General features: G+C 33.3%; 2 protein-coding genes across 6 annotated transcripts in view; both read right to left on the reverse strand.

Annotated features, from left to right (window-relative positions):
* LOC113511787 (uncharacterized) overlaps positions 1–25,893 on the reverse strand; it is a 45,487-nt gene that overhangs the window by 3,162 nt on the left and 16,432 nt on the right. For 2 of the 5 annotated variants that reach the window (XM_052896065.1, XM_052896059.1), the window contains exons 2-12: positions 14,568–14,638; positions 12,794–12,886; positions 10,043–10,184; positions 6,424–6,564; positions 5,614–5,782; positions 4,868–4,982; positions 3,008–3,124; positions 2,542–2,737; positions 1,981–2,146; positions 1,299–1,416; positions 62–182 (exon numbers count right to left, since the gene is read on the reverse strand). In XM_052896065.1, the coding sequence (XP_052752025.1) occupies positions 62–182; positions 1,299–1,416; positions 1,981–2,146; positions 2,542–2,737; positions 3,008–3,124; positions 4,868–4,982; positions 5,614–5,782; positions 6,424–6,564; positions 10,043–10,184; positions 12,794–12,860 (1,352 nt within the window). In that variant the 5' untranslated portion in view covers positions 12,861–12,886; positions 14,568–14,638. Of the gene's footprint in view, positions 1–61; positions 183–1,298; positions 1,417–1,980; positions 2,147–2,541; positions 2,738–3,007; positions 3,125–4,867; positions 4,983–5,613; positions 5,783–6,423; positions 6,565–10,042; positions 10,185–12,793; positions 12,887–14,567; positions 14,639–21,516; positions 21,687–25,893 lie in introns of those variants that run through there. The other 3 variants (XM_052896053.1, XM_052896049.1, XM_052896068.1) reach the window with 2 other exon arrangements.
* LOC128200942 (uncharacterized) lies at positions 17,134–21,059 on the reverse strand. Its single transcript, XM_052896075.1, has 2 exons — positions 19,583–21,059; positions 17,134–19,061 (listed from the first exon to the last, which is right to left on the reverse strand). The coding sequence occupies exon 2, from the start codon at positions 19,054–19,056 to the stop codon at positions 17,650–17,652; it is 1,407 nt and encodes a 468-aa protein (XP_052752035.1). The 5' UTR covers positions 19,057–19,061; positions 19,583–21,059; the 3' UTR covers positions 17,134–17,649.

Below are 25,893 nucleotides of genomic sequence, written 5' to 3' on the forward strand. Positions count from 1 at the left end.
ATAGCTAACATGCACAAATTAATTCGTGGAATTATTAAGAGATGAACACATTTTTACATACTTGGTCATAGGGAACGACTCGTTGAGGCCTGTATCCCCGTGCAGCGTGAGCGTCACCCGGCCGTAGTTCACCTTCTCGCCGGTCTCGCTGCCCGCCCATACCGATACGTAATATTGGTGCGCTGGGTCAAACGATAAATTCAAATTATACACAATAATAATATTAAGGTTGCTTTGAAAAGATTGCTCTCAGCAATAAGACCGCCTTACTGTACTTATACAATTATATCGTTGTGTTTGTAAATTGTCTTGCTTATTCCCTATACTGTATAATGCAAATAAAGTTTACTCATTCATTCATCCAATAAATAGGACAATCAGTACATATAATAATATCGTAACTGATCGCTGTCTGTAATGAAAAATATATAAGAAAGACAATAAAAATATATAAAAATATGATTATTTGCTTTATGAACGCAATAGAAGCCAAAACAATGATGATTTGTCTGTGTGGTTGTCTGTACGTTTGTGTACGCTAATCTCAGAAACGAGCTTAACTGATTTGAAGGCGATTTTCGATAGTGCATTGCGGTTTGCTCCATTAACATTTAGTATTTGTTTTATTTCAATCGGTTTATAAATAAAAAAAATATATCAATCTAAAGAATCACATATAAAATGCTAAAAAATAACCGATCAGTTGAATTGGCTGAAACTTTATGAAGGTATTAGGTGTGTAATTATCATTTAAATATATAATACAATATAAGACCGGATTCACGAAGGGTTCCAATGGGAATGATAGACGATTAAATACAAAGAAGCGGGCTAACGCCGCGGGAAACTGCTAATACAAATATATGTTTGTATTGGGAGATTATCTAGGTTTTAGCCGTGGATAATTTTTAATGCCACTTGGATTGGGAATACGCTGACATTTCACGCCATCGAAAGGGGAAACCGTCTCTAAAAACAAGCCGAAGCTTGTTTTACATTTCAAGTTGTGTAAAAAAATTCGTGTTTGGTAGATATATATTTTTTTCAATATGTATAATAAACGTCCTTTACTAATATCATAAAAGTGAGTTTGTTTGTTTGTTACATTGTAGCACCTTAATGGCTTAATCGATCACTATGAAATTTGGTATATTGTATGGAATGCAGAAGGATACAGACTACTTTTTATCCAGGTCACTAAATATATCCCGGTCAAGGACGAAGTTTCGTGTAAAAAATAGTATAATATAATCAATATTTTTACTAATACAAAAATAATATAATCATAGTATAGTTACCACAAAATGGTTCCTCTTCCCTAGTAAGTAAATAAAGTTGGCCGCGTCCTAGTGAGCGGTCCGCGTAGTAGCCCATGTTGCCGCAACGACGTTGCGAATCGCACGGGAAGCAACGACCCTGTGTAAACACGGTTAAGTTTTTTATGCAACTTAGAATGTAACAATTTTAATGTCATATCCTACTGTTCAAATCGAACCACAGCCATGTAAGTACAGCTGCTTTACAGTAGAAATAGATGGCAAATCTAAAGTTGATAAACAGACAACTTTTAAGTCTCATTAAAAGCTATTATGTGTTCTAAAAAATACTTCAATTGTGACAAAACCAGTTGTTTTCATTTCTAAACTAAACCACTAAACCGATTTTGGTAAAATTTCAATGAGACCAATCTGTAAGTATATCCTTTCAAATAAAAAAAGATATTTATAACTGACGGAGTTATGAGGTAACAAACATAAAATGAAAAAAAAATAACCGAATTAAGAACCTTCTTTTTGTCGTCTGATCAATATACTTATTGTTAAAATTGGTATGAGATTAACACGAGAGTAAATCCTATAGATTTAATTTAGATTTGACAAGTTTATTAAAACTTATTACGAATTATCCGGTACCTACCAGTAGATTGTTAAGTGTTTACCACATTTAACAATCTATAGTTTTTATTTTAAACACATTTACCTCTAAGAAAGTGTCGTAATTAGCACAAGGGAAGGCAGGGAAGTGACATTTAGGTGAGACTGAGTCTGTGAAGAACTTGTAGGCGCGGCGGTGGTTGCACAACGAGCGGCCCTCCGGAGACGGCGCCGCCCACGGCAGCACTAGGTCCGACACCGCGCCCACGAACCTTCAAGAAAAACATTAACTATATACATAATTACGAAAACATTAATTCTGACTTGGTGAATAATTATATAAAAACATGTTTGTTCTGCAAAAATAGACACAATTAAAATTGTTTATTAGATTGCATAATTATCTAAATTGATTTATTATTGGTAAAAATGTAGGGTACGAAATATATAGAGGCTAAAAGAGTCGATTATAAAAACAAGTCTAAATTATTTAATACCTATGGTATATAACATAGAACGAAGAGTTTTGGTAGTCGCCATATATTTTTTGTTTCATTTGCTGAAATCAACTTCATAATATTTAGTTCACTTTAATGAAGCATCCAAAAAAATTATTGCTTATACAACGATATATTTGTAAGGCTTTTTTGAAGAAAATTGTACTTACAAGTTAGAACAGCCGTGTTGAACTCTACCGCCGTTTGGATAGAAGTCAACGTGACCCAGCGGCTGCGCGGCACCCAGTCCGCCCAGTATGAGGGTTTCGCCGTTCGAGTGGATTACGTCTACGAATTTGGCGTCGCTGCGGTCCAGCCGAGCTCGCGGATCCTGGAACTCGAATAGCGGACCTGCTGGGTCTAGACCTGAAATATAGAAGTTCAAAGGGGTTTAAATTGGTTCTTCCTTACTGATTTTGATATCGGAACCAAGAGTAGAAAGGTATATTCTTGGACCAGAAATTTCAAGATAAGTGAATCTATTTATATCTACATTAGTATATTTACTACTATTTTGTTCTATCTTAAATTTATCTAATAAGTATTTCTTACTCGTATAACTACAGGGTTTGAATTGCAATTACATATTCAGGTACATATTAGAAAGTAAATAAGTATAAAAACTATACGCAATACCTGTAATGCGACTTATGTTTCGCAGTTCAGAGCCTGCGAAGCCAGCGACGTGCGCGCCCAGACTAAACCCGATTAAATGAACGTCTTCGAATCGTAGATCAATATGCTTTGCTAAACCTGTAAAACACATTCATTTGCTGTAAGTGCTATACAATCATTATAATTGTCTTGTACTATATATTAGGTTACCAAAAAAATTATGTACAATACAAACACAATGTGTCGGTATTATTATGGTCTAATATACGAGGTCTGTCCGGAAAGTTCGTATAAAAGTGTTCTGGAATGCGAGAAAGAGGAGTGGGGAGGCCAGGTAAGCGCAGGACCCCTTCCTTATGTCCCTAACAATGCTTCAGTTCTGGTCTGACCGCCGTGCGGTGCGAACTGGCTTGTCACGCCATCTGTGAAGTTACCTCTTAACGAAACCCCGTCGGCATGGAGCCCGCTTCCGTTGAAGAGCAGCGCGTCGTAATCAAGTTTCTCTCGAAACTCGGCAAGAATGGCCGTGAAAAGCAAAGAGTGGAAGACATCCGGGGAACCACGAACAAAAAAATCAAGAAAATCCCGCTCAAATGTCAAGACAATGTTGATTGTTTTTTTCGATGTTCGGGGGATTGTCCATCAAGAATTCGTCCCTCCAGGCCAGACAGTTGATGGAAAATTCTACGTCGATGTGCTCAGACGCCTCAAAGCTCGTGTGGCACGAGTTCGTCCAGAATTGGCGCGAGAGGGGCGTTGGATTCTTCACCACGACAATGCCCCTGCCCACACCTCTCTTGTTGTCCGTGAGTTTTTGAGTAAAAATTCCATTACGGTGACCGAACACCCCCCTATTCGCCGGATTTGGCCCCGTGTGACTTCTTCTTGTTCCCAAAAACCAAATTGGTACTTCGGGGGCGGCATTTGGGGGACATAAATGAGATAAAAAAAGCTACGACGGGGCAGCTGAGAAACCTACAACCAGAGGACTTTCAAGGAGCCTTCTCACAGTGGAAACGGCGTTGGCACAAGTGCATTATGTCACAGGGGGAGTACTTTGAAGGGGATAAAATTGATTTACCTGAATAATTGTAAAATAAAATTTTTAAAAAACTTTTATACGTACTTTCCGGACAAACCTCGTATAATAAAAACATTATCTGTGAATATTACTAATTAGGTTATCCTGATAAGAAAACGAGCATAATATATGTGCCTAGGCCCTAGGCAAATGAAGAAAAATTCGTTTCCTCGTAAATTGACCAGACAGAGAATCAAAGTCGATATTTATACAGTGTATTGTGCCTATGACTGCGCGGATTATATCGATTGTAAATTAATTCTTATATAAGATTTTGCAGGCTTTTTGCAATACAACTTCTATAATACCTACAGCAAAACCTGCCGAGGTTTTCCCCAGAGACTACAGCATGGGGTTCTTTAAAAATGGCGTTATAAGGTTTATTAAGGGTCCGTAATGCGCGCGTGACATCCTTGGTGTTATAGGCGTTCATAGGGTATGGTAAGCCCGTTTGCTATCAAACGGGCCGTATGCTTGTTTGTTAACAATCTAGTATAAAATAATTGTAAGACAGGGTTAACGATCTTTTATAGAATCTATTTAATTAAGATTGTATTTCACATAGATCCGATTCCTATTTCAATGATCTACCTACATGATAGTAAACTGTATAAATTACAAAAATAAATATTGATATCGTTTCAAAATTGGCGAAAACAAAACAACGATTTAATATTTTTAAACGACTGTCTCGACACAGTTGTTTAAAAATCAATAATTCGTCTTCCGCAGCATAAAACTAGACATATATGTTATGTGAAAAGGAAAAAATGTTTAATATACATATAAGAATCGATTACCTTGTAGCAGCATTGCCAGCTGCTTGCCCACGAGTCGCGTGTTAGCGGCGGCTCGAAGGTAATTGGGCATGGACGCGCCGCCTTCCCAGTCTACGCACACTACATTGCATTCCTCCTGTGAAATTGAAATTTAATTATATTACTGATAATGTTTGTATTTTGAGTTAAAACATTTGTCGTCGTCTTAGAAGAGAAGGTATGGACTTTTATTTAGTATTTGTATACATTATTATTATGAAATACACGAAAGGGAACATTGCAACCGTTGTATTACATATAAACCATATAAAATTGACGTCAAACGAGGAAGCAGTTGCAGGGACTGAAGTTATGAGTTCCGCTCAGGTCATATACCCAGTGATCATTCTGTTGTTTTGTTGATGTTTTTGATATTTTGTCTATTGAATATAAATATCTGAATAAGTCCAAGGTACATATGTATGTACCTTGGGCCAAATATCAGTTGTATGTATGTAGATACAACTGATATTCGAAGCGACATGTTTATTTAAGTTCTGTTTAAATTCAGTCAAGTATTTTGGACTAATAATTGAAAACCAAATTGTATCTCATAAGTCTTTGCTTACACATAAAGCATATTTTAATCGCACTATCCCAAATCCTATAACGGATAATCATATTCAAAAAGGTTTGAGTGAGATTTGGTTTACAGATAGACTACAATATATTATTTATATTAATAAATGCAGGACATATTTGTTTGGTCCTTATAAGTTATTACTTACAACAGCCATCAAAGCAGAACGCATCTCGTACACCCAAACATTGTCACAGTTGGAACCGAATCCATGTACTATGATGCGTGTGGGTCGCGAGGAGTCGAACGCTCGCGCTGCCCACCCCCATGCCGCTGACATGTTACTGGCAGACACTGCCAGTAGAGGTTGATCTCCTCTGCAATAATTATTGCAGTTTCATTTTACTATTAGTGAATGTGGCGATTGTAAATGTTTAGATGTTAGTTATTTAGCTTTGTTCAAATTATTGAACGGATTTCAAAGAAATTTGACACATGGTCCATGGATAATCTATAAAAATTACATTTCATTAGCTATTTTAACTATAACATTAACAAGTTATTTTTTTATGACCATTGAGAATTCACGACTTGATTGAATGATTGGACTTCGGTTGTGAATTTTATTATTCGGCAGGATACAGTCGTTAAAAGCATACAATAATTATATCTATGACTAGCAATCCGCCCCGGATTCTCACGTTCTCACGTTTGTTTTCAAAATATAGTCCATATTATTCGATAATAATGTAGCTTTTTATGGGTGAGAGGATTTTTAGAATCGGTTAAGTATTTTTGATTCTGTTCATTACAGATATAAAATAAATATTTCCTCTTTAACCAAGACGTAGTTTTCCATCCAAATCTACACGTTTGAATGGGTAATATATATCAAAACATATTCACAAATGTGTACAAAAACAATAGAATAAAATTACGTGGTGTACCTAAACATCAATTCTGGATAGTTCTATGAGGATATTTAAATATTTTTTGTAGTAATATGTAAAATAAATACCTGTTGACAGTGGAATACAAGAGGAAGTGTGTGCCGACTTCTTGCGGAGGGCTGGGTAATGTCTCGAGATAGGCGAATGGACCTGCGTCCTCAAAGCACCCGAACTCTCCATAGCAGACGCTGCCTTGTGATCTTTTACTCCTAAAAAATATTGATAAGTATATATTACAATTCTATTACTATTGCTATTTTAATTTAGACCCTTTAAGTATGATAGAGGAACAAACATCCCACAATTTTTACAAATTTCCATATTTAGGTACTGTTATATTTCTTAGCCCTGCTCTTCCTTATGTATTATAATTATTACGCGGGCCGCGAGGGGAAATATAAAAATAGATATATAAATATTGTATATGATACTACCTATACGGGTGGGGGGGGGGGGAGGGTTTGATAGTAATGGGGACTACCAGTCCCATTGACATCAACATACCCTATCATGTTAACCTACTACGTGACCCCTCTGAAAACTATCGTGTTGAATTCCAGGCATATTATTCACGATGGGCTAACTGACCTGTCCTTTCATTTCACCTACCATCATTCATTGCTGCCCCGCCAGCGTATACCGTTAAATTAAAGACTATCTATACAGGGTGAAATTGAAATCTTTAGCATTTAAGAGACCTTTTAAGAGAATATTCTACAATTATCGGAAATAATAAAAATAGTAAGTTCATAAAATTTCCTTTTTTAATTTTATTTTTAAAATTTCCTATACATACTTTTTATTAATAAAGTTATTTAAATAAATAAATATATATTAGACATTAATATATAATTATATAGATATTGTTAAAATAAATATAAGTCTGAATATTTTCACCTAGATACTTGGGTTGAAAAAGGATTTTTTAATCATGAAATTTCTGTCCATGTGCATGTATAAATTCTTAATTTAATTAATTAGCCTGTGTATTGTTACACAAGTAATATTCGTAGATGTTGTTATTTTCATGTATAATAATTATAAGTCTCTTATTTAGCTGTTTCTATAATTAGATACAATTAAATGATTATATTACGAATGTTCATTAAAAGAACAATAATATATTTTATAATTTTATTTTTATGTAACATTTAAGATTGCATCTAGGTATGTAGATAATTAGCATTATAAATGCAATAGAACGTCAGCGCAGGTCAAGTGTAGTAAGTATTTACAAGGTTAGGTTGACATTAATTATATTATAATGTAAACTATGAGGAAGGCTTATATTCCGTTCTTAGATTATAAAAAAAATTGTTTACCTAGCTTTGCTTATGTAAAGATATTATAAAAAATATTAGTAGATTAGGCAAATATTGTTTTAACTTCGATAGCGTATTTATTGGGATGAAAATTATCCTACCTTTCAAATTTAAGCAAACATAATACATATAGCCTGAACGAATATCGTAACACGGATTTTTTATGTATTAAGACAAGTATGTAAATAAAGGATAAATTATAGTACATCGGTTTACTAAAATTAATTTAGGTAGTAAATTAAAACGATCATCGTTATATAGTTTATTATCAGTGCACTTTAATTTGAAACATAGACAAATGTAAAAATATTTGTTCTCTTTGATCTTAAGCATGATTGTGTAACAAGCATCCAAACATGACCTCTTACAGTTACAATGTTCCAACTATGTAATTATATTACTAACTGGTTCACGCTCAAATTATGTAAGGATTCTTTATGTTAAGAGAGATCACAGATCCAATCATATAGACTAACTTAAGAGAGTACCTACGTTCTTTAAATTGTCTTGATTAAGCATCTAATCGACATGGGACGTTATGGGTTTCATCATTATCATCATATCAGCCGTTAACTGTCCTCTGCTGAACATAGGTCTCCCCTTGGGTATTGCTAGTAGTTCCCATACTTGGCAGACTGGTTAGCTACCGCTGTTAGACTTTGATTTAAGAGAGACGTTGCTGACCATCCTTCGACCATTAAGTTTCCTTAGTTAGAAAGGCTGGCCCATTCAATGCCGATATCACATTTATGGGTTTGTTTGGTCAATAATATTGTTCAAAAATTAATAAATTATGAATAATTATTTATTTTAAATGATTGTGGAAGTTAAGCGATGATTCGACATATTATCTAAAATGATTATAATTGCTTGAAAAATAATAAAATCCTATTATAAAAGCATGAGAAATTTTTACATAGTACTTGTACACAATAATAATATCAAACGCTGAGTACTACAGATAAGTACCATACTTTACAATGAATTACTTTTCAATGGGCACAAATTATATGGAAGTGCATAAACCTTATGTACATTTAGATACCGACATAGTACTGTCGGACAATTAAATTGTATTCTGCTGTGAAATTAATGAATTTGCACTATAGAAAGTTTATACAAAGTGAAACTGGAAGTGAAAGCTATCTATACTTATCTCGTTTGTTCTTAACTGAAATCTGTTATGACTAATTTAAGATTGTCCTTTGTTGGTTCTTGTATAAAAGTAGTATATTACAGACTAATGTCTATAATATGTAAGGTTAAATAAGGCTATTGACGTCATGAGATCAAAAATTTTGAAGATTTTCAACATGTATTTTCCATTTATTTTATAAATCAGGAAGTTTATGTGTTTGTTAGGTATGTAGGTAAATACATTTTATTACGTAATTTTAACATAGTACTTAATATACAGAAATTACTCGCAAACTATAATTATGGGGGGAAAATTGCATATTCCTATAAATAATTACAAGGGTAACATTGGAAAACTATTTCCGTTTTTTATAAATTGATAAATTAGTTGAATTAGTTTAATAATGAGAGAAGTTCAACAGATTTTTGGTTAATTGATTGATAGCATAATGGATCCTAGGTCACTCTGGTAGTACGTATAAATACGTTGGCACATAATTGTTATAATATACAAAACATTTAACTAGCGAAGCAAATAAATCTGTCAGAAGAATAAAAGCAAGTTGTCATATAACAATGTTAATTATATGGCGGTTTTACATCTTTACATCTTCGAACCAGAAATAGCATAACAAATATATATGAGTGACATCAAGGTCTGTCGTTCGCTGTCTAATCACAAAAGTTATGCTCTGTCGTAAATATGTATTTTACTATCTCCTTTCCGTTTTTTTTTTATAGTAGGCAACTTCTATATACATGCATATGATAAACGGCATTTTTCTATTTTTAGGTACACATTTTGAAAACTGCTTGGACTTATGACTAACGTAGTGATGGCCGGATGGTTGGATGGATCACGCCTCGTTTTTCTTTTAGGTTACGTTTGAGAACTCAACTTCAATTATTAGAGAAATCAATTCAGAGTACGATAGTGTTGATTTATCACCAAGGAAACTTGGCCCCAGTTTCCTTGGTGAGGGTTTCATCGATATTATACAGTGCGACAGCAACCATTTTACAGCAGCCCTCGTGTTCAAGTCTCTTGGAATTAAAAATGGAGCAAGATTTCAGTAGGTGGTGATGAATGTGTCATCGCACGGATACTTGTCATCTTTTATGTGGAATCTATGGAGGTATTGTTTGGCGAATGAGCGCTTACACGCAAAAATATAGCTGAATTGATAACTATCTTCTTTTTGAAGTATGTTTAAAATTACAACAGTACCTAGTACGGGATCGCTTCTGTTCCCACTGCTGCATTGACGTCTTGACTGCGGCGAGCAGTTCGGCGTCATGGCGCTCATCCTCCGCCTCCTGCGCCGGCGACACCGGCAGTCCTGCGCCACGCCATGGCTGCAGCTCTGCATCTGTCAAGAAATTTTTGCAAATGTTACTCTACTGCTTTTTACCAGCGACTTCGTTCGCAAAGATATATTGATTAAAAAAGTAGTGTACTTATGTCATTATCTATTACTAATTAAATTTCGTAGATTGTGATTAATGTATATATATGATGAAAAATTATGAAACCATTAAGACATTAAGACGTAACAAACAAACTCACTTTCATATTGATAATATTATGTACCTACTAAATATATCCAAATGTATATAGGATGTGGTATAATGACAACCTCTCAAAAAGAGGGAAAAGGACTGTTATGGTTTGTTTATTGTTTGTAAATTAAGTCCAACGATCCCATTGTTAATATTATGCGCGCGGAGGTCGACCTGTATACTCTGTCAAGTCGACCACCACGTGGTCTTATCTCGAAATCATTGACGTTTATTTGTAGTAAATTCCTCACGATGATGGGCCAACTGATTTTATCCTCACCTACTTTATCTCTCTCTAGTACTCCGTCAGAGTATACCAATAGCGCAGGCGACGGTATCGTTCCGTTGGATGAACATTGAAAAAACACTCCCACTAGATAGAACTGACTCCCTACAACACCTTTCAGATCGTTAATCTGACACGTGTTGTAGGGAGTCAGTGATGCTAGAAATGTGGAGTGGATAATAGAGATTTATATACAATATTGAACAATTAACAACTAAAATTATGGTAATGGTATAAGTACTCAAATACAGATACACATTTATATAGTCAAATATAGATCTATAATCTGTTTTATAAGTAGTCCTATTTTATTTTTATTTATTTTATTTAAATAAAAATATAGTCTTGATGTATCTTTTTTTTTAAAAAGTTATTTATTTAAAAATAATAATACAGCCAAAAAAATAATAGCCAGTAGGTTTTTTTTTATAGAATTTGAAAGATGGCCTATCTTAAGGAAAATAATGTTCTTTGTTCTAAATTCGAATAGTAACATGTATACCACACAACATTTTTTTTTACACATTCCAATTATTTTTCTCTGTTCGTATAATGCATAAATATACGAGGATGAAGGAAGAAGCTGTCTGCACTTCATTTCTTTGAAATACAGTAGGTAACCTAAATGCTGAAGTTGTTTCCGGGTGTACGACTGTCTGACAGCTTTTTGCCGTACTTGTGGCCTTGATTTGTCGGGCTTCTAGGACAGTATGTAGCTCGAATGTTGATCTACTGTGGTTGAAAGCAGGCCGCTCCCAGTCACGAGAATGGTGGGAAACTGGAGGTCTACTTTATGGTTCAGTTGGAATCGGCGGCGTACGAGTGACCACGGAACGTTTGTATCTCTAGCGTCACGTCTTAACCGATTTAAAAAAAGAGGAGGTTCTAAATTCGTCCATTTTTACCAGACTACTAAACAGTGGGGTGTAATATTTGTGGGTGTAGTAGCTATTTCTGTAATAAGTATATCTGGATAATATTTTATTTTTCTGTACATATTTTTCTTATAATAAATGCCCTTGAACATAGCGCCATCTAGTCCAAGACAAAGCAGAATTTGAACTTTGAGCACTTGAGCATTAGATGAACTGATACAAATATTTAGGTACCTACTTTTTTCATAAACACATACATAGATTTAAATATTGAATATCATTTTACATAATTCACGGATTGTTACTACAGTTATGAAGTGCTTTGATGTTTTTTATTTACAAATACCTAAACAAAGTAATAGATGTTACCATTTAGTTGGTTATACATTGAAAAAAGTTCCCGACGACGTTAATTATATATATACATACCTCCTTATTCATAAAAAAACATTCTACAAACTTATTTTAACAATTACACAGTTTTGCCACTTACTTTCAAATTAAGAATTTAGCGTAAAAGAAATAGACAAAACAGTTTAATAGCTAAAATAGGTTTATGAGAGGTTTGATGTTTTTTTTTTAAATAACAAGATAAGTGCAATAACACAAATAACCGCGAAAAATCAAAAAAGTAGAATTTTGTTGACAATTTCTGATTGAAATCGTTTAATGCACTTAATTGTTAAAAAGAGGACACTTTACTACGCCTTCACAAAATTGAACAGAGCGGGTCGAGTGTTACCTAATATAGTGGAACGGAATTTTTTTGTCAACCAAAGTTTGGTTACAAGTTACATAAGAGTAAACCAATATTTACGTATGATGAACTAGTAAAAACAGTTTGATGTTTATAGAAGGAAGTATTTTAAGCGATTTCAAAAAGGATGATATTCAATTCGACGACATTTTTTTATTTAAATTAATAAAGGCACATATGTACCTTCTTATAGACATGACTTTGCAAAGCTGTGCTTGTATCCTCGGGTGGGCATCAGCCAATTCTGGAGTGAGCATAACCCACCCGACCCTCCTCTAAATACGGCTATGAGAGAAAACCTGGTGTTGAAGACTTATTTTCATTTATATTTATATTAATAGCTATGTTACCCGCGTGAATCAGTCAATCTATTAAGTTCTTTATTTGAAAAAAAAAAGCAGGTTATTATGATGACCCAATACAGATATATAAAAGTACAACATGCCGTATTCTACCCATAGGTATATGGAAAATTTGGTACTGTTCATACGATATACTTACATTTAGCAAGCACAAGCGTGGCGGCCGCCAGGAGTACGGCGAGCGAACGCCAGGTGTGCGTCGCCATCCATGCGGCCCGGCATTCACAAGCACCTGCACAATAATATCTTTGGTTACCCACATAACAAAATGTAAAAGATAGGTTGAAAATAGCAAGTTTGTTCGTACTGTTAGTGTGAGACCCTTATTTAACATAAAAAAAACAACTTTTTCCCACACACAGAAATTATTTATTTAATAGATTTTTATACACAGCTAATAGTACATTTTCACTGATTTGAAGGTTCACTTTGACTTTGCGCGCGACGCATTTAGGGTTTAGGGTTTTATTGAGCCTGGATGAATCTAACTAGTTAGTTTTACTGGTCAGACCGGCGGGCAGTAAAATTACGGGCTAGCTAAATTACGACTGATTGAATTAGATTTTGTACGAGTTTATATAGGCATAATACTGCTGATTTAAATGGAAATAAATGATATTGCTAGTCAGCAATAATATGTCTATATGCTAGGGTTGTAATAGTACGTTTGAATAAATATAAAAAAAAAAGCTTTTCAACAGACTTCAAAAAAGAGGTTCTCAAGTTGATAGTATTTTTTACGTTTGTTACCTCATTATTGCGTTAGTTATAAACCGATTTGGAAAATTCTTTTTTTATCGCAAAAGGCTATACTTACAGATTGGTCCCAAAGATTTTTTTTTTATCTAAATCGGTTTAGTTTTTAAATAAAAATAACTGGTTTGTGACACAACTGTAGTCGCTTTTTTGTGAGACACAATCTTTAATTTTTTTTTTTAAAAACTTTTTCCGCACTTTTTTCTAGTGTTAGAGCCATAGAAAGTTATATAAGGGTTTAATTTATCAAACGATTGACAAATACAATAATTTAAAATCAGTGAAATTCTACCTAACTAGGTATTTTTAAACCAATTGCTATAGACGTGCTGTTTGCAATTTAGATAGTTTTTCTAGTCCTTTTTGATAAGTTTATCAGAAGGTGTCTATATTTCATCACCCATCCATTAACATAGCTCTAGCTCTCTTTCTATAAGAAGATAATCTTTTTTAATGGATAATAATGGAATGGCAGCTTCATTAATAATGTGGACAGTCCCATTGCTAGCAATATACCCAGACAGGTCAACCTTTCTATGGTCCGTTCGTTTCATTTCATGTAGTATTTTCTGTTCTTTTACTTTGCTTTTACGGCTTTCTGTAGATAGAGTGAGCACACGAGAGTGAGTAGAGCACATACAATTTCTACGTCGTAATGATGCATAGCATTTTCCACATTACATTCAATGAATATTATGTTTGAACAAAGTTTGAACAGAATAGCTAATAATTGATGTTGAAAATTTACCTACTTCTTTGCACTTGCTATTTATTTACTACTAGGTAGATAAAATTTCTCCGATCTCGACATGACTAAAGTGACAGTCGCGTGTGGCTACACACTTTATTAAACTTTACAATTGATTCATATGAAGATTAATGAGATATGCACATGCCTGTTATTATGTGTTAATCATAATAAATGTTGAATAAAATTGATATTCTTTTGGTATAAAATTTACACCGTGCATTGCGCGTTTACTTCCACGCGGATATTTCTTCATGCTGAAACTACTAGTATAATACTATAATTATGATATGTGGTAGTGATAGTCTGCGCAGACAACGCACATTTTATCTTCAAATAAATTTTCCTTTGTGTTAATCGTAGGTAACTTTATAATACATACATGTAAGAAAATAAGATGAATACCTACCTATAAATAAAAAACAATATAATCCAAAGCAGAATAGTATTAAATTTAGTTCTTTTAATGACAGCTGGTATCTGGAAATAAAGAAATGTTTACTTTTATTGTTGTTCTATAAATAACTAATGAATACTCTACAGAGACCACAGACTGACTCAATATCAAGTACCCTACCCAATTAAAGACATGTGAATTTTAAGTCACAGTATTATTATTATATAAACAGCTAATTGAATATGATTCACCTGTTGTATTTACGTTTGTCCCTCCTATGGTTAGCACAACAATAGAATATTTATTTATAACTTCAAATAGTCAGTGCTCTAAAGTGTCTATACGTATAACGTGAATAAATATGTTTACATTGTCAAAGTAGTTATATAATTTTGTTATGTTGGTTAGGTAAATAATAAATTAACTTTAAAATATTTGTAACTATCGACATGTCCCAACTGCGTTCTTTTTTAAAATAAAGTATATATTACTTATTGATTATGTAACTTTATGTAGGTACAAAAATTTTATAATAGATTATAAGAAATATGTTTATAATAATATAATATATTTTATAATAATATAGTAATATAATATATAAATGTTTATAATATATTGTAAGAGGCGATTAAAGGAATTTAATTGTTGAGGATGGTCAGCAGTCTTTAAACATCACCAAAGCTTTACTGCGGTTGCCTACCCGCACGCCAAGTATGGCAATTACCGATAAAAACTTGCATAGGGTAGGATAATGGGCAGTTAAGTGATGATGATGATGTGTGTGTCCTGGCATAGAATGGGCCGTTCCTTCCTTTCCCGTGAGTGTCGTAGGAAGCGACTAAAAGAGGGCGAGGGATGGGCAGCAGTGTCCCTCTTAAAACATTTAAAAAAGCCTAACTGCGGTTGCCAAGCCACTTGCCAAGCGTGGCAACTATTGGCAAAACTCCTCTTATGGGGAAGGCTCATGTCCAGTAGTGAACAGTTAACGGCTTAAATAATAAAATAATAATGATGATGATGATGAATAGTATTCACATTAAAGTTATTACTGGAATTTCTTAAACTTTAAAAGCGAAATATAAAGTAGTTTCATTTTTAATGACAGATTAAAAGCAAAATTAAACACCCGAAATGAAAATTATCTACCTAACACAATCTTATGTCTTTTACGTCGCAGTGATTTAGTAAAATAAAATTTAAATTAAAGTTTGTTTTTAGGAGAGTTTAGAAATAAAATTCCTTGTCGCTATGTCTGTCTATTGTAGCTCTCTAAATGTATGTAGTTACGTATACACATCTAGCACTAACTCAACCAGTTTTCTCAAGGTATATAGTTGATCAGATTTCTAAAACCATATAAAAAATTAACCGTGTTATCATCTATTGCAAAAAGAAGATACGGAATTCAAAATGGAAAATATCTAATGGTAATTTAAATTTTTATAAGTATCTGTATGAATTGATATGAGTGTAGCTGCAAAATAAATATAAGGATTCATGATGGAATACTGTCACTGGATTTGGGCATGTTCAGTTTTAACTGAACAACTCTGGAGAGAAAAGATTGTTATCAATGAAGTGATTAGCGTTTTTTGTTAACACTCTCAGATCGACCTCTGGTTGATCTGGACATACTCCTGAAAACGACACAATGGTATAATTGACCTGTCTTCATCTTTATCTCTTATCACTCATTGGTACTTCACTGCTATATATGAAAAATTTTTAACTATCCAAAATAGTATTTTTTTTTTATTTTTGTGATGGTTGAAGTAAATGTATTTTTTTTTTGCGGAGCAGAAACTTATATACAATTATTAATATGCCTAATTAAAATACAAACCTGATGCAAAGAAATTACCTTTGATAATTCAAATTTACTATTTAAAATGAAATATTTAAAAGCAAAATTAATTACTAATATTAAAATTTGAACGTGCACTTAGTCAATCGAAATATGATAATTATATTCTAGTGAAAAATTCGGAAAACCGCATTGTAAATTCAGATTAGGAAACATAAGGAAATAAAATTCATGAATGAATTAGCATAAAATAGTAAATACATAACTATAGAATATAAAATAACCTATACTATATGGATTTAATATTATTGTTGAACAGTAGTAACAGTTTAGTGAACAGCGAAAGGACAGTATAACGGTCAATACCTACAAACTGGCTTCATACCTGTGGTTTATATGTATTATGAACTAATTTATTTACCGAGGCCACCGTGCCTAGCCTAGCACTTGTATGTACTTAGTTGTGTAATCTGTGAAAAACTGTAGTACTAGCACTATAATAATCAACATTAAATAAATACTAAGTAAATAAATAACAAAAGTAAGTGGTTTGTTTATAAACATTAATTATTATATAATAATATACATAAGTAGAGATGGGCAATCCACCTGGGTGGGTTTAAAGTCTGGTGGGTAAAAACCGGGTGTTTTGGGTTTATTTAAACACCCAAATTTTTGGGTGTTTAACTTCATCATCGTCATCTCAGCCGCAAGACGTCCACTATACTGGACATAGACAATATTTATGCAGCCTACAGAATAAAAAACTTTTAATTTGATTTTGAGTTTATTAAGAAAGAGATGAAAGTAAAATGTAAAACTACAGTCAATCACTGTCAGATTCAGAGTTATTACAAGCGATGAATTGTATAGGTTCGATAGGCTCTATTTCGTCTAAACTGTTATGTTCATTTACTTGCTCAATGAAAGCTTCTAAGGTATTTTCTTCATTAAACTGAATGTCCTCGCATTCAGCTTTATGTTTAAGATTCCAGTTATAACAAATGAATGAAATTTTTTCAGTTCTTTCAGTTGTAAGTCGATTTCTTTTGTTATTATGTATGTAGCCTTGGATACTAAAGGAACGCTCAGTGGCTGCCGAAGTACAGGGAGCTGATAGAATACGAATCGCTACTTTGCTTAACTCAGTGGAACCACAAATACCTTTCCACCATATTAGGGGCTCAATGCTATCTAATGAGCTCCATACAAATCCTCTGGCCCAAAAGTTTTCTTTAGCTTTATAACACGCCAAATCTGCCATTACATTTGACAAACTTAAGTGTTGGCTTAAATTGTAGATAAACTCCATACCCTTAAGTTCTTCCTCTTGAGTAAGTTTACTCCTAGAGTCCTGGGGTCTAGAATATATGCTGCAAAATGTATTGGCCTCATTGCCATATTGCATCTTGAAGATACTGATGTTAGAATCTGCTGTTTGCTTTCTTCGCTCAATGTCGAAATCTCATTTAATGCAAAACGTATCTTAGCTTGTACATCTCTAAATGTAATGTATGTGCGATGCAAACGATTCTGGTCGCTCTCTAAGTAAAATATGCTTTCAGTGACTGGTTCCAAAATACTTATACATTCCCCTGTCTTCGTCCAGAAATCATCACTTAGAATTAAATCTTTAATATCTCTTGAAATTACCACATCTTCTCTAACTGTTAATATTTGCAAAGCTATCTTATTTGCTTTCAAACTTTTTAACGAAGTAACATGACTTCCCCATCTTGTAGCACAAGGCAATTTTAGTGTTTGTGTAGAATCTTCACCCTGCCTTGATTTTATCAACAAGGAACTTAATCGTTGACTCCTTTTAACAGTTTTTATTATATTTATGGCTTGCATAATAAACACAGTTACTTCTTGTATCTTTACAATATCTTGGCACAACAAGTTAAGGATATGTGCACAGCAACCGAGAGGAACAACATGTGGATATTTGAGTTTTGTTAATTCGAATGCCTTTTGTATATTTCTAGCGTTATCGCCAATAAGTACAAGAAACTTATTTGCTCCATACACTTTCATTACTTTTTCAACTTCTTGGCTAAGGTATTCACTAGTGTGAGGATTACTTTCTGTATTCAAACTTTTAACGTATGCAGGTTGAGGTTTTGATATAAGAAAGTTTATTATTCCTTCATTTCTTAAATTAGACCAGCCATCGCACTGAAGGTGTAAGTAACTACAAGCATTTAGTTCCTCATTTAACTCAAAACGCATTTCTCTATATATTTTATCTAAGTATTTTGTCGCTAAAGCTTTACGTGAAGGTATTTTAAATTTTGGTTGCAATTTTTCGAAAAATTGTATCCATAAAGGATGTTGCACCATCGATAATGGCGTCCCTGTTACAAATATAGCTCTCGCTAATTCTGTTTTTATATGATCATCGGTGTCTTGAAACTCAGCATTTATTGTAGTGTTAGCAGACGACGAGGGGCTTATAAAAGAATCATTTGTCTCTATCTCTGACAGTCCAGACATTTTGGTTTTGGACGAGCTATCTTTTATAAGTTTCATAGAGTCTTTTAATGTTTCTGGAGATTTTGGACAAGTGATAAGATGTTGAAGCATTTTGGCAGCATTACTGAATTTGTAGACCTTATTACAAAGCTTGCAAGAAACAGACTTGTTTGGTAAAGTACGGTAGTGCTCCCATATGCGTAAATCTTTAGGTCTCCCCATTGAACCTAAAAAAATGAACGATGATTAGTTGGTCTGACGAAAATTCAACAATAGAGTGCCTATTTTTTTACAATGATTATTTCTTGTTATTTACAATAAATTTATTAAAAAAATAATAAAATAAATACAAAAAACCTTTGTAAAATTACATCTCTGAGGATTAAACGCAGAAGCTATTTTATTATCTTATTGTTCTTTATTTTTCTCATCAACTTCTTTAATTCGATTAGGTACTTACGCATATTATGTTAAAAATAAATATCTAGTACACATCTTAGGCTATCCACCATTATTATCCAATGACGACTCTCAGCTAACTATGCACTATCATCCAAAATAAACGTGTATGGAAAATTTTATCCCAGTCGGTTGAGGATTGAGGATAATTGCATCAACATACGAACATACCTACATACTTTTATTTACATAACGCAAGCTAAATAAAAGCTTGTTATAATACATCTAATTTTAAGTTAAAATTGTTAAGTGATCATGATATAATTGTATCATTCAAAAATCCACTTACCTTTAATTATTTCTTGTTAAGTATAAATATTATTTCAAATCTGCTCCCTTAATATGCACTTTTTTACTGCTTTTCCTACCTAACACGTTACCAGGAAGTCACGTTACCAGAGTCAGAGTAATAGTGAACACGTTTGACAGTGATTGTCGTCGCCTCATATTCAGCGTCGACGAATAGGGGAATCCCCAGTCATAATGTATTGCATGCGTGGCGGTCTTATTCAAATCCATAAACAAAGAGATAATTACAGAACTCGATACTAGATGGCGCTGTTTTTGTTTGAAGAAAGTTTGCGGGCTAAAATACATAGAATTTCATCAATGACTTCCACAAAGAACAACATTTCTGTTTTTTCTAAGTCCGTATCTCTTCCGTATATTTCATAAGATATAAGCTTGGGCTACATTGTTATGCAACGTGATTTTGTCGCTGTCTTGCTAGCAGGGTTGACAGATATACGATTTAAATCGTACTCATACTATTATTTGTCTATTTTTTAATGTACGATCGTAAAGATTATGATCGTAATTCGCACAAAAACATACGACTTTTTGGTTACCTGGCAACATTTTTATTATGAAACGAACATGCTCACATCATCAGTCACATGCAACAATTTATTGGGGATTTCCCCTTCACATCTGGCAGTCCTGCTTGCTAGAATATAGGTAAGTCAGCCACAGTTACTGACGATCGATATTTAAAGGGTATTGTTTTTGTGCTAAATATTTCATAAAAACGTTATTTAATACTTTGTGGATTATTAATTTAGTTGATAATCACTGGAAGTAAAATGGATGCTAATTTGAGAGATCAAGATCTTCGTATAAAACAGTTAATAAAAGAAAATCTACGTAAGTACTCTTTTTATACCTAGGTAGGTAAGGTATAATAAACACAAAAGGTACTTAGATCGCGTGTGTTCGAAGCATTTATTCTAATAAATTTAATTTAAAATTGTAGAAAGAAAAAAATGTCTGCCAAGCCGTAGCCGAAGCCGATCTCCAAATATATTTGGCGATAGTGAGACCCAGTGTCCAGATGATTTACCCAGCGTCGTCGCAACAAAGAAAAAAACGAGGATAAAGTAAAAGAAAATTTACTGAAAGAAGAAACAAACTGTTCTAAATGCTTAATTTATGGAGAAGAGGATAAAAGAAATGAGTATTTCGGACTGTTAGTGGCTCAAGAATTTAAATATATACGGCCATGTGTGCGAACGAGGTGTTATGAAGAAATTTTAAAGTATCTACGGGAAGCAAAAGGCCAACATGTTGATCAACTGCAACATGAAAACACTGAAAATTAATTACTTTCATTTTATTATATATAGATTTTTAAAATTTCCTGAAATATTATTAGTTAACGTTTTATTTAATATTGTAGAATTGATCAATACAATTTATAAAAATAATTTATTGGTATTACTTACATATTTTCAAAAAAATACGTAAAAACCTATTTTTTTGGGTGATTATGGGAGTTTATAAAGCACCGGGTTTAAAATTCTTATATACATAAGCAAAAAAAATTGTTAGTTTGTATTGGTACAAGACTGTTTATGTTTTGTTCCAAGAGATTATGTTTAATTAATAATGATTCCGATCTATTAAATTTAAAGTCATTAAATTATATATAATATTTAAACAGAGGAATAAGGATTTATGAATTCTGTTCTATTTGATATTACATTTTACATTTAACCTCTCAACATCCATAGGATAGATGGGATTTTGTTTAACAATTTGAACAGTAACGAAGAGCGAAATAAATACAAAAAACATTTATAACGGTGTATTTACTTAATTTGTGTATGCCTGCTGCAAAAATGTAATTAATATATTAAGGCTCTGCATCAAAAGTTTATGTATAATGTATTTAAACTTTTGATGCAGATGAACAAAAAAAGAATGCCTTTATGCTTTCAATTTTACCTTATATTAATTTGAACTCATGTATTTTCTTGGTAAGCGTCTTCATCTTATATCTAGTCGTCACTTTTCATTGTAAAATAAGTCCAAGTGTAAACTCATCGTCTAATAAAACACCTATATATTACTTTGCAAAAAAAAGAACTTCAATTGTGAATGTGCCAAGAAACGACAAGATGTATTGTAGATAACCTACAATGGTTTGTTTCAAAGATACCCACATTGTAAATTATTTTTTATGCAACTTAGAATGTCAAACAAGCTGATGGCCTACCAGTCGTCTATAGACATGAACAATACCACGGACATGACAGAGTGTACTGTTTCGTTCATGATACCCCCCATGTGTTACCATTTCTGAAGACTAATGTGTGGTATCTCTGTAGCCTGTAAAATCACTGCCTTATCCCAACCTTTAAATCGAAACACAGCCAATGTTTTGGTTTGTAAAGAAAACTAGCAGCTTAAATCATTTCAAAATTAAAATAAACCTAACATGGGAATAAACTATAAATGAATTGTGAAAAAAGGGTTCAGAATTAGCGACATAATCGTAAAACATAGGCGCAAATTTTTTACTACTAATGGGTAAAATATATTATACATGTAAAGTAAAATAAATCAACGTTTGTTGATGAAAGCAACAGTTGAGCGTCTTGCTCTTTTTTTTCAGTTGTAATTGCAATCTGATGGACCGTAGAATCATAAAAAAATTACTATTCAAAAATACTTAAAATATATGTTTACTCTTATATATAGTTTGTTATATTGGCCAAATATCGGATAATATATTGAGTGGCATAAAAATTCTTATATTAGATATAGTTTATTTGCTATCAAAGTCCAAAGGAACCGCCGTTATCTGTCATCTGAACTGCGATCACAATATTACAACTTCAAAACTTTACACATTCAGAATTCTCTATTGTAGGATGTCATTGAACTGACCAGTAATTTTATATTATTGTGCTCTTTATTACACGGTGTTATTATGATCGGACATGTCGGTCATAATTATTGACCTGAAAAGCAATCGTGCCCTAATTACATGGTTCGTCGCCAATTCAGGTCCTAATAATGCTGACAATAATATGAATAAATATTATTTGCTAAATAGTTAAATGTAAATAAGGATCGGTCGATAAAAAAAAATCGTTTAATGTTTAATTGGTTGTTATGAAGCCACCAACAGGTAATAAGAAACAAAGAAACAAACTTAATACACTCATAAGTTTGTGTTTACATTGTATCATAAAAATAAAAAAACATCTTCAATATTTCTAATATGATAAATGTTGAAGTGAGTTTTTATCTTCTATTTTATAAATATAGCTCATTGCAAGCTATCATCAAAGACAAGATTTTGGACCGCAAAATATCTATCATAGAAACGAGTTCAATATGAGCATCATATCCTTTTTAAGACAATATTTCTAAAGTAGGTATGACAGGCGATATCGTGTGAAAGAGAATAGTAAAAATTACACATATCCCTAATTTACTAAGTGTTCTTAATTAATTTTTATTTAAAAGAAAAGGCAAATAAGCTGGTCCACTTTGCGAAAAGTGGCAACTGTTGCCTATAGGCAGCAAAAGGGATTGGGGTCTAACATTACCATTGCTAGCAATATACCCTATCAGGTAGACCTCCACGCAGATCTCCCTGGAAACTATCGTGGTTAATTTTTGAATTTGTTACAATGGACAAACTGACTTGCTTTTATCCTCACCTATCATCTCTCACTGGTTCTCTGCCAGCGTATATTTATAGCACAGGCGGGATTATTATTCCATTTTTCTTTTCCTTTTCGCCACAGCTGAAATTAGTTTTTTGCTCTTCATTTTCTTATATACTTTTAGGGCAAAATAATAAACCATTGTGTTGTTATTGTGACCATTTTGTGTAACTATGGCACACGCATAAATGGAAAAATGTTAATTGTTTTATGTATTTTGCTTTTTTTGTAAACGCACTCTTTAATCTCTTTTTACTGTGCATGCCTATCAATGTCTGTTGTTGTTTGTGTACTGTAAGTAATGCAAATAAATTATTTATCTATCTATTTATCGTTACTCATTAAAAAAGAACTATCGCCTATATACGTGAAGTACAGTAGACGTCAAAGTATATACTGTGGTGCACATTGTGCTTCTTACGTGTTGTTATTTTTGAGAACTAATGTGTTACGTCTCTGTACTCTGTAACTTCACTGCCAAGCCCCATCCTTTTAACAATTACTTGCAAATTGGTTTGAAGGATTAAGTTTAATTGCGCAAATAGTAGTGCGGGTAAAGGAGGACTTAATGTTATATATAATAGCATTCTCTCTAAGTCAGTCAAAGTTATTATTATTTCAGCCGTTAACTGTCCACTATTGAACATAAGCCTTCCATATAAGGGGAGTTTTGCCAGTAGTTGCCATGCTTGGTAGGCGGGTTGGCAACCGCAGTAAGGCTTTTAGACATGTTTTAAGAGGAACGCTACTGCCCTTCCCTCGCTCTCCCTTAGTCGACTCTTACGACACCCACGGGAAAGGAAGGGGTGGCCTATTCTATACCGGGACCACACGGCGGCTTTTAGACTTTAGTGTCAATGTATTGGCTTTGATATTGATTATTTACGTATATATGTGACCACATAACGCGTCGCGAGGGAATGACAATAAAGAAAATTGTCTGTTCTGCTCCGGTTACAAAGTATTTTACGAGCACCACCGTCCCAGGCACCGCGCCGCATTACACCACCGCTTTTATGTACATTTGGTAATTGTATTGTTTTGCTTTACGAAATATTGATTTAATACATGAAGATCTGTGGTTACGGAATGTTATTTTTTGCAATTTATATTTATGTTATTTTATGGTGATGGCACATTGTAAGATCAACTTATACGTGTTAAATAACAATACAAATGAGTGGTGCTTGCGGTAGTGGTGGTTTTATGTTTTATTTATTTATATTTTTTCATCTATATAAACAAAAATATATCGTTAAACGTGTTGCTAAGCGCAAACATTTAACGATTTAACGAACTTTCCGAATTCTCGATCTTTTCTTCTCGATCGATTCTTTCCGATGCTCGAGAACGCTTGGACGAATTCGGAAAGTTCTTTATACTGTGATTTCGGTTAATTTCTTTTGAAATAATCTTTGAAGTCTGAAAGAGGTTCTAATGAAGAGAAAATATTGTAAACTTTCCCAGAATAAATGTAAAAATTCTATTTTTCTTTTTGCTATACAATATGTTCCTAGTTATCAATCTTTAGTAGTTCAATGATCGAGACCAATATTCCGGTCCGCAGACGAAGTTGCGGGTAAAAGTTAGTTAATAATCATGGGCCAATTGACCTGAGTCATCCTTATCTATTATCTATTACTAATACTTTGCCAGCATAAACTAGTAGCATTCATATTACGGTTGTTATCCCACTGAGTGTCTATTAATGATGCAATAACATTAATCCGTATAAAGGTACGGCTATCCTGCTGTTGATTTGTATGATATTTGATACATAGATAACTATGTCCTCCCAAACACTTATAAGAAACTTGTAATCGATTTCGCGGACATTAGTAGTACCTTTATAAATGTTTACACATGAGTTAATTCAAAACTCACAATTATCAGTAATGGTATAGTCGTCGTCAGGAAATGTAGCTAGTAACGTGTTTACGGTATGGCCATGCTGTACGTTTGTAGAGTGTAACTACGTTGTTAGCTACTAAGTACTTACTTACCAATAAGTATAGAGGCGTATGAAATCAAATGAATTGTGGAAGCGAAAGCAATTTGTGTGCATAAATAGCGTTTTTCACTAGCAACTGCATAGCAAGAATAATGGTTGCACGAATGAGTCGTGTGAAAACGAATGTCGCTTGATTTCTTGCTATATCATCATACAGTCGTCACTGTGCGAGCATTTATACAATGAAAAGTAGCATCAAATGTCGAAAAAGTGAAACCGATATATTATACAAGTTTTTTTTTTCATGCAGCTTAGAATGGCAAACGAATAGACGGCCCACCTTATGAAGTGGTAACAGTCGTTTATAGATATAAACAGTACCATGGACATAACAGAGTATACTTTGCCACCTATGGTACCCCCTCATGCGTTGCGATTCCTGAGGACAAAGGTGTTATGCCTCTGTACTATGTAATTTCACTGCCATATCCCACCTTTATTTTTTATTTATCTACATAATGTTGCATTGTTAAGTTAATATTACATCAGTAGTTATAAAATTGTCTATGACTCGAGAGAGTCACATCACTAGTATCTAGAAGAGGGTATTTAATAAACATAATTTATATTCAACCGCAAAGAAGGCATCCAGCTTCATCCTCCATATATCAAAAGTCGTTTGCTTGGGTACCT

This window comes from Galleria mellonella, unplaced genomic scaffold, assembly GCF_026898425.1.
Source record: "Galleria mellonella isolate WM207_F2 unplaced genomic scaffold, CSIRO_AGI_GalMel_v1 utg117, whole genome shotgun sequence".
NCBI lineage: Eukaryota > Metazoa > Arthropoda > Insecta > Lepidoptera > Pyralidae > Galleria > Galleria mellonella.

Bases quoted from the DNA above. Each gene is read 5' to 3' on its own strand.
- LOC128200942 (XM_052896075.1), bottom strand. From the start codon at position 19,056: ATGGGGAGACCTAAAGATTTACGCATATGGGAGCACTACCGTACTTTA.